The sequence below is a fragment of the Paramisgurnus dabryanus genome, chromosome 3 (assembly GCF_030506205.2).
Source record: "Paramisgurnus dabryanus chromosome 3, PD_genome_1.1, whole genome shotgun sequence".
NCBI classification, from domain to species: Eukaryota; Metazoa; Chordata; class Actinopteri; order Cypriniformes; family Cobitidae; genus Paramisgurnus; species Paramisgurnus dabryanus.
In genome coordinates this window covers 16,607,423-16,620,146 of record NC_133339.1, presented here as the reverse complement: position 1 = coordinate 16,620,146, position 12,724 = coordinate 16,607,423, and the positions used below count along the sequence as shown (strand labels likewise).

Genomic DNA, 12,724 nt, shown 5'->3' with positions numbered 1-12,724 from the left:
TTGGGAACTTGCTTAGAGACCAATATACTTCGAGAAGCTACTAAAATGCCAATGAACTCGGCATGCAAGTATTTGCATCTGCCAGCGCCGCCCTGCCGGTTGAGTATTTAACGAGAGGCAGGTGCGATACCAAATCAGCTTTTTTCGCTTCAAAAGCCTGGAGTACAGCTGCATTTGAGAAGCCATTCTCTAGTGCAGTGGTTCCCAAATCCAGTCCTCGGGACCCCCCTCCCAGCATGTTTTAGATGTCTCCTTATATGAAACACCTGATTCCACTCATCAGGCTCCTTCCAGCCTAGCCTGATGAGTGGGATCAGGTGTTTCATATAAGGAGACATCTAAAACATGCTGGGAGAGGGGTCCCGAGGACTGGATTTGGGAACCACTGCTCTAGTGTACCGGAGTACACTAAGGACAGTTACGATCTCTGCGTCTCGTTCATGGGCCTCGAGCACGCAGACGCGGAATTCGAGAGTATGACCCTTGTGGATTTGGAAGATGCCGGCAATGCTCTCTTGGGCAACGTAGACGGTAGGGCTGGAGTGGACTAAACCTCCCCTCCTGAACTGTCCCACCTGGATAACTGGTACTTAGGAGCTGCTTGGGTGTCTCAACCCACACCTCCAGTTCTTTCCCAAGGTGCATGAGGAGCTGACTCTGTCATGGAAAGCCCCATTTTCCAACTGCCTTCGGCCGTTTCAGCCCTCACCCCTCTCAGGGCCGCTATGGTGTCCGGCTACCACTTCCTCCTGGAGAGAGCGGCCAACCCTTCCCTCATGTGCCTGTAAGCACGGTATCAAGGCGGCTGCGTATCAGGCATGTGGGGAGGCGGCCAAGGTTTTGAGGGACCTGCATGAGGGAGGTCCCGACGACCCTGTCATCCATCAGCAGAGTCAGGTGAGTGTTGCACAATGGTGATGTTCGTGCTGCTACAGCGCACACATCAGTGGTCACCTCTGCTCCGCTCGGCTGTCCCACCGTTAGTACACAGGTAGTGCCTTTAATTCCCCTTGTGCGGTCCCTGGTCGCCTGGCAACAGCTTCTCGTCCGTCTCATTGGTTATTATGCACGATACACCTCGGTAAAGCGATTTAGTTCGCCCGGCACCCCCCCAAATTTTCAGGCATTTGCTTCACCACGGTGAAACCTGCCAACGCACATGTACTGCGAGCAGCGATATTGGTCTTAGTGGCAAAACAGGATGATAACACAGAAAGGTATTTTTTAATGCATTCGCCCTCAAGATTGGTTTACAGCCAAAGACCTGATTGGACGCGTACTTTCATGTCTTGATTCTCCCTTGTCACAAGCCGTTTCTCCGCTTTGTGGTCGAGGGGCAGGCATATCAGTAAAAAGTTCTACCATTTGAACTGTCTCTCTCTCCCCGTGTCGGTGGAGCAGCACGCCCCTGCGAAAGGCGTTTCCCCCCCAGTCGCCAAAGTTTGCTGTTCCATTGCTGATAACCGGCCGGGCACTAGATGCTCAGCTTTCTCAGCAAAAATAGCTGATTTGGTACCACACCTGCCTCTTGTTAAATACTCAACCGGCGGGGTGGTGCCGGCAGATGCAAATATCTGCATGCCAAGTTCATTGGCATTTTAGTAGCTTCTCAAAGTATATTGGTCTCTCTAAGAAAGTTTCCAATTTGTTGGTCATGACGTGACATCTCCATTTCCTTCCTTCAGGGAACGAGGGTTACATACGTAACCAAAACATTTTTGCAGACATCAAGTAGTGGTTTCTCTGATATCTGTAAAGAAGAATCAAAAAGAGTTTAATTAGCATTATAAAGGTTTTGTGTGTATCATTACTGTATGTGTATAGATATTTTAATCTGCTTACTTACCTAAACTCACACTACAGGATTCTGCTCTATGTTCTGATGATCATGACGATTTAAACATTTGCTGATAATCCAGTGAACGAGATCTTCACCTGTACCATAAAAACCTCCAGCAGCTCCTCCAACAAAACTTCCATGATGACTCCAATCACGAGCTCTCTTTGATCGACTGGAGAGTTTCTCTTCAGCTTTTTGTAAGGCTTTAGCCACTTCTTCATCAAGTTTTTGAAGATATTCACGTTCTGCTTGTTCTCTTGTTTCTCTTTGAATTCTCTTTTGGAGATTTTGTTTGTCTCTCTCATGTTTCTCCTCCAGGTATTTAATAAAGTTGACTTGTTGTTCATGTAAAGTCTTTTCTTTCCTTTTGATCTCTTCTTCAAATTCTTTTTGCTGCTCGCTCAGTTTACTCTGCAGCTCTTTTTGTAGATTCTCGTCAGTTTCTTTCTTGATCTCCTCTTTTCTCATCTTAAACTCTTCTTCTCTTCTTCGCAGTTCATTCTGCATCTCTTCTCTTTCTCTCTCATTCTCTTTCTTTAGTTTTTCTGATTCTGCTTCATATTTGGCTTTTAGATCTTCCTCTCTTCTCTTGATCTCTTCTTCTTTCTCTTTCATTATTCTCTCTTGTTCCTCTCTAATGTTCTTCTCCACCAGCTGGAACATCTCATTGCTGTAGTAACTGCCTCCATTTACTGCCATCATACAGCCGATCTTGTCTATCAGGTCATTAACTTGTGTATGATCTTTAGTCTCATTGTTATTGAACACTTGATATCTGTTTCCACACTGTCTGATGATGGTCTGTAAGCTATCATTACTTTTAAGAAAGTCCTCAATGGTTGTTCCTTTAAGATCATCTCCTCTGGTGAACAATAGCATTGTGTACATACTGGATTTTTCTCCGAAACTCTCCTGGATCATCTTCACCGCATCTTTCTCCTCTTGAGTGAATCGTCCCAGTTGAAGCACCAGAAGAAACGCGTGTGGTCCAGGAGCTGCCATTGAGATGCACTTTACAATCTCCTTCCTGCTGTCAACATTATCAACTTCGGTATCAAACAGTCCTGGAGTATCAATGACAGTGATCTTTCTTCTCTTGATTTCAGATGTTTCTTTCTGACACTGTCTGGTCACTGAACCTGCTGTAAGTAATGATTTAAAAGCATCTCTTCTCAGTATTGTGTTTCCTGTGGCACTTTTCCCAACACCAGTCTTTCCCAACAACACAATCCTCAGATCATCATCTTCACTGTGTGATACACCTGCTGACAGCAAGAAAAGCAAAGTCAAACTAAAGCTTTCTGTCTGATATAAACAAGTTTTCTCCACTGCATCACATGGATGTAAATGCACTACTTTGCATCACAAAACTGATATGATAGTTTATACCAACAGTTTGCTTCTGTTGTAAAGACATTTGTAATAGTTATGTGAAGGAACACATGTGTTTCAGTTGTGTTAATCTTTTATAAAAAAAGAGTTTACAATATTTTTGAATGACTATTGTGCAGAAGAGTGGTGCTTTTGTTTTTTGGGAGGATAGATGAGAATTGTGATGTGTGTTATATCTAGGGTTGCCAACTGTGCTGTATTAGCTACTGTAACAGTGACTGATACAACAGGCTTGTTTGACTTCATGTGGCGCCACAAGGATCAAGAGATTCGAAAAATCAGAGGAGACTGCTATTGAAATGCTCTCACGATACTTTGATGTCATTCACCTTTGAGTTTTTGCGGCGCCACAAGCAGACACCTTTCATCCAATCACAGACCCCTTCAAGCACAATCTTTTTTATATAGTGGGTTATTTATGTTACGGTATAGTGGTGGAGGATGAATAAGAGATGACATATGAAATAAAAGAATAAACTTTAATTATAAAACAATAAACAGGAAAACAGGTTATCCAAACACACACATAACATTTGATAATAACGGACAACAATGGGGAAAACATACTGAGTATATATAGACATGATGATGATTGATGGCTGGTGAGAGTAATAACAAACACAGTTCAGGTGAGAGTGTGAGGAGGATGATGGAAAATAAAACTTTACAACTTTGTGCTTCTGATTCACAGCCTGTAAGTGTGTTTTAATTGAAGTATTTGATGTTGACTCGGCAAAACTACAGCTCACAGAAATGTTTGTTTTCGTAAGATTAACATGAAGTGAATAAAGTTTTTTACCCTTAGGATGGGTTGCACCAACACGGATTTAATTAATCAGAGTTTAAAGATAATCTATGGTTTGTTGATCTCAGTTCAATTTTAATTCTAATTGTGTTGCCCCAGCCCCACTTAAACTTAAACACAGATGAACAAATCTTAGATTAAAACTTTAACCTGTGTTAAACCTGTCAATCCATTGTATTGATTAACCGAGCAATGTGGCAGGAAATACTGTAAAGCACAGATATTGTGATATAATGAACGAGATGTGTTGACGTATTTGTCATAAAGTGCCACCATATCTGTTATTTCACTGCCCTTCAGTTCCTAACTGGAGCGTGCTTGATAGAGAGGTGCTTACAAGCACCGGTAGCTTATGTCTTTGTACAGTATATACCATAGGATAGGGAGGGTATCCTGGACTTGACGCTTCATGTCATTAACTCACTCTTTTGAGACATTATAATAGACGCTTGGTCTGGCACCACCACGCTTGCGGTGTCTATTTTGGATCATTTAACCACACATCAGCCACATACAGAACTAATATGTCAACTTATTTAGGTTTACAAGTATAATATATCGAGGAAAACGACACTGAAGTAATTCTGCTATCAGTGTGAAACTTCCAATAACAAACATCAACACTTTCATGAAGTCATACCTGCTGCTGTTCTCTGTGTTCTCATGACAGTTTTTCTCAGTTCCTCTATTTCATCTCTGTGTTTGTTTCTCTCCACTTCTATTTGAGCCTGCAGAAACATGAAGGTTGTGTAAGATCCTCCGCTGTTCTCCTGGACCGTACGCTCCACATCCTGAAGAAGTGATGGTATCTGAGACTTATTCTCTAAAACAAAATGATGACCTTCAAACTCTTGAGATACTGTTTGAGTAGCTGAAGAAGGGAACATACTGATTTTACTTAACCATTTACGCTTAATCTTAATTATGACAGTGATGAGATGTTTGTTGATTCTTGAGCTGAATACTCTGTGGATCTTCTTCATTTCTGCTTTATCTTCATCAGTGAGTGGAGCATTTGGAAGAATGAGGAGAAACACATGAACTCCAGGATCACACAGAGACAAACAGTGATGAGTCTGAAGCATCACTTCATCTTCAGAGAGTTGAGTCAGAGCTGGAAGCTCCATCAGATTGATCAGACGTCCACACACCTCCAGCTCTCTCTCATGTGAAACAGAAAGACTTTTGCTTTTTTCTCTTATAAGTTCTAATACAAAGGTCTTCAGTGATTCATCACTTCCACACAGCACCAAATTCAGCTTCTCTTTGCTGATGACTGGTACACCTCCTTTAACAACAAAACATCTTGGTTACGTATGTAACTCCTTGATGATCGATGTTTTGGGAACTCACTCAGAGGGCCCAACCCACTTTGATTGTATCAACAAGAGCCAATACATAGGCAGCAGGTGAACTGCATCATTAGGTTTATCGCTGAGGAGCCGAGCCTATGAGAACCCGGCTGTGACGTCTCCTTTTCCTTCCTTCAGGGAACAAGGGTTACATACACAACCGAAACATTCCCTTTCAGCCGGTAATGTCAATGACAGACGTATTGCGAATCCTACCAAAGTGCCACGGATGCTGCCCCTTCCGAAGTACCAAATTCTACAATACAGGAGTTTTGGCACTAATGTAACGCCATACTGGCGCTGCCAGCCAACACATGAGCCGGGGCTCTCAGTGCTTCTACTTTGAGGCGAGAAAACAGGAGGAACCCGGCTCGACAAAAACACTATAACCTAACAAACATGTAAGGTGCCCAGCCTGCAGCCCTACAGATGTCTGTCAGCAAGGGGCTGTGAGCCAATGACCAGGAAGATGCTATATAGTGTCCACTTTCGAGTGTGACAGCCTCTGCTTGGGGACAACTTTTCCCTTCTGCTGTCCTCCATAACAGATACGAGCTGGTCTGAGGTTCTGAAGATTCATGTTTGGTCCATGTACAGATGCATAGCGCATACAGGACACAACAAAGCTAAGGCTTGGTCTGCCTCCTCCATGGGCAGGGCTTGCAGGCTCACCACTTGACCCTTGAAGGGAGTGGTGGGAACCTTGGTGACGTAGCCGGGCCAGAGTCTCAGTATTACACTGGAGTCAGGTTCCACTTTATGGCTTAAGGTTGTCTCGCAGAAGGTGCTCGTGCCGAAGTGATTGTGTGCACTACCTACTGGGGTAAGCCACTTTAGAACTTCTGCATCCCATCCAAGGACCAACTGGAGTTTCCACAGATCCGGTGGGTGCCATATGGTGCCCTGTTCCTGAGAAAGGCTATTCCCCAGGGGAATCTGCCAGGGAGAGGCTGTCACAAGGAGAACAAGTTCTGGGGACCACGTCTTGTTGGGCCAATTAGGTGCCATCCACATTTTCCTTGACTTTGCACAGTGTCTGTGCAAGTAGGCTCATTGGGACCTGAGTCACACTGAACCGTCTCCACCATTCTCCCAAACGTGCTGCCTGTGACAGCTTGTCGGTCGCACGGTTGAACATGCCCAGGATGAGAACAACAAAGCGACCTCAGATGCTTCGGACTCCACAGGAGGAGATGGCAGGCAATTTGCGAGATGACCATGAACTCAAGCAGTTCAGTACTGACTGTACACGTTCCTCTGTGGGGCACTGTGATGCCTTAATGTCAATGTTTCCACAGCAAGCTCCCAGTAAGCTACGCTTCTAGTGAACCAGTTAGTGTGCTCTGCTACGAAGCGATAAAGCTAATGATGCAGTTCATCTGCTGTCTATTTATAACTGCATGGTGGGGTGGCATCAGCAGATGCAAACAATGCATGCCAAAATTCATTGGCTCTTTAAGATAAACTCGAAGTGGATTGGTCCCTCTAAGTGAGTTCCCAATACGTCGGTCAATGATGTGATGTTGAAGTGACTGACTAAAATGAACTATATTACATTCATCTGAATGAAATGAATTAAACTTCATTGAATTACCTGGAAACTTGCATTTATTGGCAGTAACTTACTGTTTTGTCGATCATGATCTGGACTTTGCTCTGTAGTACTCCCTGTAAAAATATTTCAGATGATTAATCACAGAAGTATGCATGCATTATTGATATTTAACTGTATCTACTCTTTATTCGTAGATTGTTGCACATAAAACCCTGTTCATAATGCCAGAGACAACACTATCTAAACTTTTCATTCATTTTCAAGACCTGGCAACATTCAGCACCATGAGCAACAGTGACTCAATAAAAGTTAAACTTTCACAAAAATATGCATAGATTTTTGTAATCCTTATGCTAAACAAATGCAAAGTGTCAAAAAGCAGTTGAGTGTGGGACAGAGTATTTCATTATCTAATGCTTACTCTTTCCTACAAGTTTCAGAAAGTTTTTTTTTAATATGGGTACATGTTACATATCAGTGATTCCATATTCCTTTTTTGGGCACTTCCACCAGAAAATCACGTCAACACGTCAATCAGATTGAGGGTGAGAAAGATGGGGAGGCTCATAATCATTGTGCCTTCCAGTAGAAGTCACAAACATCAGTGTATGCGACAGCTTTGTTTTATATCAAGACTCAACAATGACACGAAAGAAGAAGTGTTTTTGCATGTAAGGAAAAGAAAGCCTTGTTCAGCTTTCCAAGTAAGCCAAGCATTATGAAAACAATGGATATAGTTTATTTATCCGGGGTAGCAGCGGAGTTGTGCATGTGTTTGTTTAACGTTAAATTTAGTTGAAATGGGGCGGTCCCAACCGGGTCATGAGTCGCAGGCGGTAAGTAAAACTGGGCCGGTTACCGGTTTCAAGGTATACTGAGGTTTTAAAGAGTCAAGGTTTCAAAACCAAAAACATTTTCTGTAATACCGTTTCCAAAGTATGAGCTGGGTTTACACAAAATTAATTAAATCAATAGTCATGTAATTTACATTTAATATATATTACAAAACATTTTTTTTTGAAAGAAAATTATAATTTAAAGGCTTTATTTTCACCCAGCATACATGCTATGTGTTGCTTAAACATAAAATGTATTGTGTCCAGTTAAAAGTTGTTGTTTGTATAGCCTGCGTCTGAAAATAACACATTTTAGTGTTGCAATGGCAAAAACGCAATACTTTGAAACTTTGGTATTTTTGCTTAAGGTTATCATTCCGCCAAAATCTCAGACCGGCCCATGCCTACACTCGAGCTACAGTATAACAAAAAATGACTAAGGGAACAGGTTTGGCCCATAGGCTGCTGATTAAGGAGCCCTGTATGATACTGTACAAATGATCTGGTTATTTACACATTAATACCCCCTTTAAATAGCTCGTACACAAAATAAAATGGTTAAATATTATAATCATTATTGTAAAAAGAAAACTAAGTTTCTATCCTGATCCTCACCCTTGACTTCAGCTGTTGTATCTGTGTCTGATATTTAATATCCTGGTACAGTAAGTACAGTAATGTTGTTGGAAACATAAAAATAACTTACAGTAGCGCCTTAATATCGGTAAATTGCGTAGACGACTTTTTGTTTCCTTTTTCTCTGTCTGAGTGTCTCTGTGTTTTTCTTCCTCTACATCAGATTCTTCCTCTGATCTGAATGATCTGCTCGACTCTTCATCCACCGATGATCCTTCTTCTGTATCATCAACTTTCTTACATCTGAGATATTCATCATGGTGTTCTTTGACTATCTTCTCCAGGCTGTGGGATATTTTAGAGGACCATCCCTCAGTGTCACTGTCCAGATGAAGATGTCCTCCACACTCTGTAGTTAACTCATGAATGACAGCTGTTGGTTTATCTTCACCAGTGGTCAGCAGTATTGTGTGTTTCATCGCTTGATCACTGAAGCACTTCAGCACAAACTTGACTCTCTGTTTGTCGTCCTCACTGAAGTCATGATGTTGTAGTATGAGAAGGATGAGATGAGGTCCTGGATGAGACAGATCCACACACTCTCTCACTGTCTGTATGATCTGATGATATGAGAGGTTCAGCTGGAGCAGATGAGGACAGTTGATGATCATCATGTCTTTTCCTCTGACTCTCTCAATCTGATGATCATCTGGAGGAGCTTCACTATCAAACGCTGATCTTCCCAACATGAAGTTTCCCACTCGACTGTTTGTTGACACATCTTTACCCAGCAGAAGAATCCTAACTGCAATGAAGAATCACACATTTGTGTATTAACGTAACTTTATGAGTTTAGGTTTATCATAAATAAACACAAACATACAGTATGTATTACAGTCATAGTTCAAAAATGAGCTTTCGCCGACAATGGCAAGTGAATGTTACTGCTATAAATATTTTTTATTGGCCACCAAACTGTATTTTAAAATATTTTGATTATTATATTATAATAAATATGTGATGTCAAATTTCATGCAGCATATAAACCTGACATACAATTATAAGGTTCATTCAAACTCGCTCTTCTCCCTGCAAAACACAAACTGTTAGTTGAACAAAACATGATGTGTATGGACCTCAGCTATAAAACACTGAAGAATATTTGATATTATCTGAATAAACAATGTCTCATAAATGTCACATTCAGCATGAGATTTATTTACAGAGTATAAAGGACACTTACAACACACAGTGATTTACTTTTGATAAGAAACAGCTTTCAAATCTGTAATTTTTTTATAAATTGGTCTCTTGGTGTTTATTAAATGAACATGAATGAAGATAATAGTGCAGTCTTGATCAATGTTTCAGCTGCAGGACGACTTCAATAAAACTGACTGTAAACATTAAAAGTTTCATTTACTTCAAAAAATCCTTGCATTCAATCACCATAGTTTGCAAAAATGCATTATATATTTATTATATTATTATAATTAGTAAAATTGTATAATGTCATCGTTTTAAAAATGCTTTATTATGTATTTCTATATCTATAATGTAAGTCAGCTGTGAATTTGAACCTTTAACAATAAAGTTAATAGGGTTTCTTAGAGATTACATTAGATGAAAAATATTTTTCCTCAAGAAAAAATTAACATGTATATCAATGCATATCATAAACAATCAATACGTAATCAAATCAGTAGTTTATTTATCGAATCGTGACATTTGTGGTAATACACTTCAAAGAAATATTTCTTTAAACTGAACTCAAATGTTGTTTCTAAAAACTATAAGAGATCAACTGAGAGAAACACTAATCAAGAGTCTGAAACCACACGTGATCAATAATCTGATAATCAGCAGAGATAGTGACACTCACTTTCTTTCACTTCCTTTAAAGTCGAACTTATGGCTGTTAAATCTGTTTATTACACGGCTCTCTGGAATGCTTGATTCTGATTGGTCAGTTGAGACATTTGCAGGTTCGTTCTTTTCAAATAATAACCGCTCCAAAATAATAACGCATAGCCGGACTACTTGCACGAGTAAAATCGCTCCGCGCCAATAAAGATCAATAAAGATTACTGTCTGTTTGGCGCCATCTTGTGACAAACACTCGACAACCACGACAAGAGAGACAGACAGCTTACTGAGACTGAACTTGACAAAATAGAGCATGACAGCTAAGCCAACACACAAAAAAATACAGAATGGGCATTAAAACTTCTCAAAGACTGGCTAAAAGAGAAAAAAATGGAGACAAGTATGAAGCAGAGGATCTTAATAAGGTATTACGATCATTTTATGCATCTGTGCAAAGTTTCGCGGAAGGATAAAAATTTTAATTTAAAACAAATATGCCAATAAAATGTTTCAAATTCATATTCATGTCCAGTTTTTTTTCTTATGTGGCAAGTAGCCGTGTAATAAGCGGGATAATGTAGAGGCAGCCGGTAGTTATTGGGAAATAAGCCCCTTCAGTGTGATACAAGACCCTCCGCTTCGCGTCGGGTCCTGATCACACTGTCGGGGCTTATTTCCCAATAACTACCGGCTGCCTCTACATTATCCCTTACAAAAAGACCAAAACAATAGAAAATAAACAATAGTGATGTTTTGCATGAATGCAAGCACCACTAATAACTGATGATGAAAATACACACAGTGAAAGACATGCGAGTGTGTTTTTAAAGTTTTTAAAGTGAATGTTTTCGTCACTTGTGTGTCCTGTATTCATGCACTTTTCCACTTCAAGCACAAATAACTTCACTAAAATACTATTTCATTATATAAAGACAGTATGAGATGCATTCACTATTAATGATGACTGAAGAAAGGGTAATGTTAGTAAAGGGTTAAGTTAGTAATGGTTAGTTTTAACACACCAAATCTGGTGAACTCATTTCTTACTTAAACTCTGCGCCATTTTGATTTGATCAGCTGCTCTACAAACCGAAACCGAAACTTATGAGAGAGAGAACAGAGTTACTCACCTGCGCCTCCGTGTGGACGATTAATAAACATTCACCATATATAACACACATCAAACTATTAACCTATCAGCTGAACAGAACTACACGTTAAACCTTTATTAAACTCAGTGTTGTTCACACCAACTACTCTTCAGATATTTTCATTGTCACATCTCAATAGAAGAGCAGGTAACGAGTTAAACTGCAGGGTTAGTATTGCAGAAAGTAAATAACAGATAAGACAACAGTTAAGAGACAGTGACACGCAGGGATTTACCTGTTTAACATATACTAAAAGATTATATTAAGTCACATTACTATTTATTATTATAATAATTATTATTTAACAATGCATTATTGTAGGATTATCAGACTGTTAAAAAGATACTGCACCCAAAAAGTAAAATTCTCTCAACATTTACTCACCCTCAGGTTGTTTTAAACCTGTATAGGCTACATATATTTCTTTGTTTTGCTAAACTCAAAGGAAGATATTTTGTAATCAAGGAGGAATCAGGACTAACATTGACTTCCATAGTAGGAAATAAAAAATATTATCATAGTAAGTTAATAGTGCTCAAAAACAGTCTGGTTACAAACATTGCTCAAAATATCTTCCTTTGTGTTCAGCAGAATAAATATATTTATACAGCTTTAAAACAACTTAAGGGTGAGTAAATGATGACAGAATTTTAATTTTCATATCCGGTCTGATTATAAATCTACAATAATTAATTGTTAAATAATTAATATTACAATAATACATATTTAATCCTGCTACAACACATTATTTGCACTAACATCCAAGGCCGTAACCACATCTTGAATATTGGGGGGACCAAAACATTCAGGCTATGTATATATATAAAAACATTAAATATTGGGCGGGGGTGGGCATATCTTTCCATTGTCTATTGTGGTTACAGCCCTGCTAATTTTATTATTCTCCTGTTTTTTTTATTTTTTTTTCATATTTCTATACCTTCTTTTTTATGTCTTTTCTTTATAATGAAATTAAAACACCTTTGAATCATTCAAGTACTCATTATACATTAACTTGGTCTCATCCAGAAGAAATCTGACTCTAAACCAGCTGGAGTTTAGGGTTTTCTGAAGACTTCAAGGCAATACACACTGATCCAACAAACAGCAACAATCTGATTTATAATGAACGAGTGTGACACAGATCAGACAATAAAACTCAAACTTTAACATCACTCATTTCACCTCAAGAGTTTGTGTTTCATTTCAAACAGTCAGTCAGATTTATTCCTGTGCTGTAGTTTATTAAACAGAAGATTACAATCCAGAGACTTCAACAGTGTGTAAATATATCAGCACATCTATCCTCAAATACAGCTCCATGTTCATATGAGAGAGTGTTTATATAGCA

The 12,724-nt window shown here is 39.5% G+C and overlaps 1 protein-coding gene across 1 annotated transcript; it reads right to left on the bottom strand.

Moving 5' to 3' along the window:
• Window positions 1-1,625: 1,625 nt before the first annotated feature.
• Window positions 1,626-10,274, bottom strand: LOC135768484 (GTPase IMAP family member 8-like). The gene is made up of 6 exons (XM_073813839.1): window positions 10,239-10,274; window positions 8,487-9,161; window positions 7,016-7,057; window positions 4,678-5,325; window positions 1,847-3,102; window positions 1,626-1,750 (listed from the first exon to the last, which is right to left on the bottom strand). The coding sequence occupies exons 2-5, from the start codon at window positions 9,103-9,105 to the stop codon at window positions 1,853-1,855; spliced, it is 2,559 nt and encodes an 852-aa protein (XP_073669940.1). The 5' UTR covers window positions 9,106-9,161; window positions 10,239-10,274; the 3' UTR covers window positions 1,626-1,750; window positions 1,847-1,852.
• Window positions 10,275-12,724: the final 2,450 nt, after the last annotated feature.

Bases quoted from the DNA above. Each gene is read 5' to 3' on its own strand.
- LOC135768484 (XM_073813839.1), bottom strand. From the start codon at position 9,105: ATGTTGGGAAGATCAGCGTTTGATAGTGAAGCTCCTCCAGATGATCAT. The intron at 7,058-8,486 runs GTAAGTTATTTT...ATATTTTTACAG, and splicing joins ACCGATATTAAGGCGCTACT to GGAGTACTACAGAGCAAAGT. The intron at 3,103-4,677 runs GTATGACTTCAT...TGCTGTCAGCAG, and splicing joins AACACAGAGAACAGCAGCAG to GTGTATCACACAGTGAAGAT.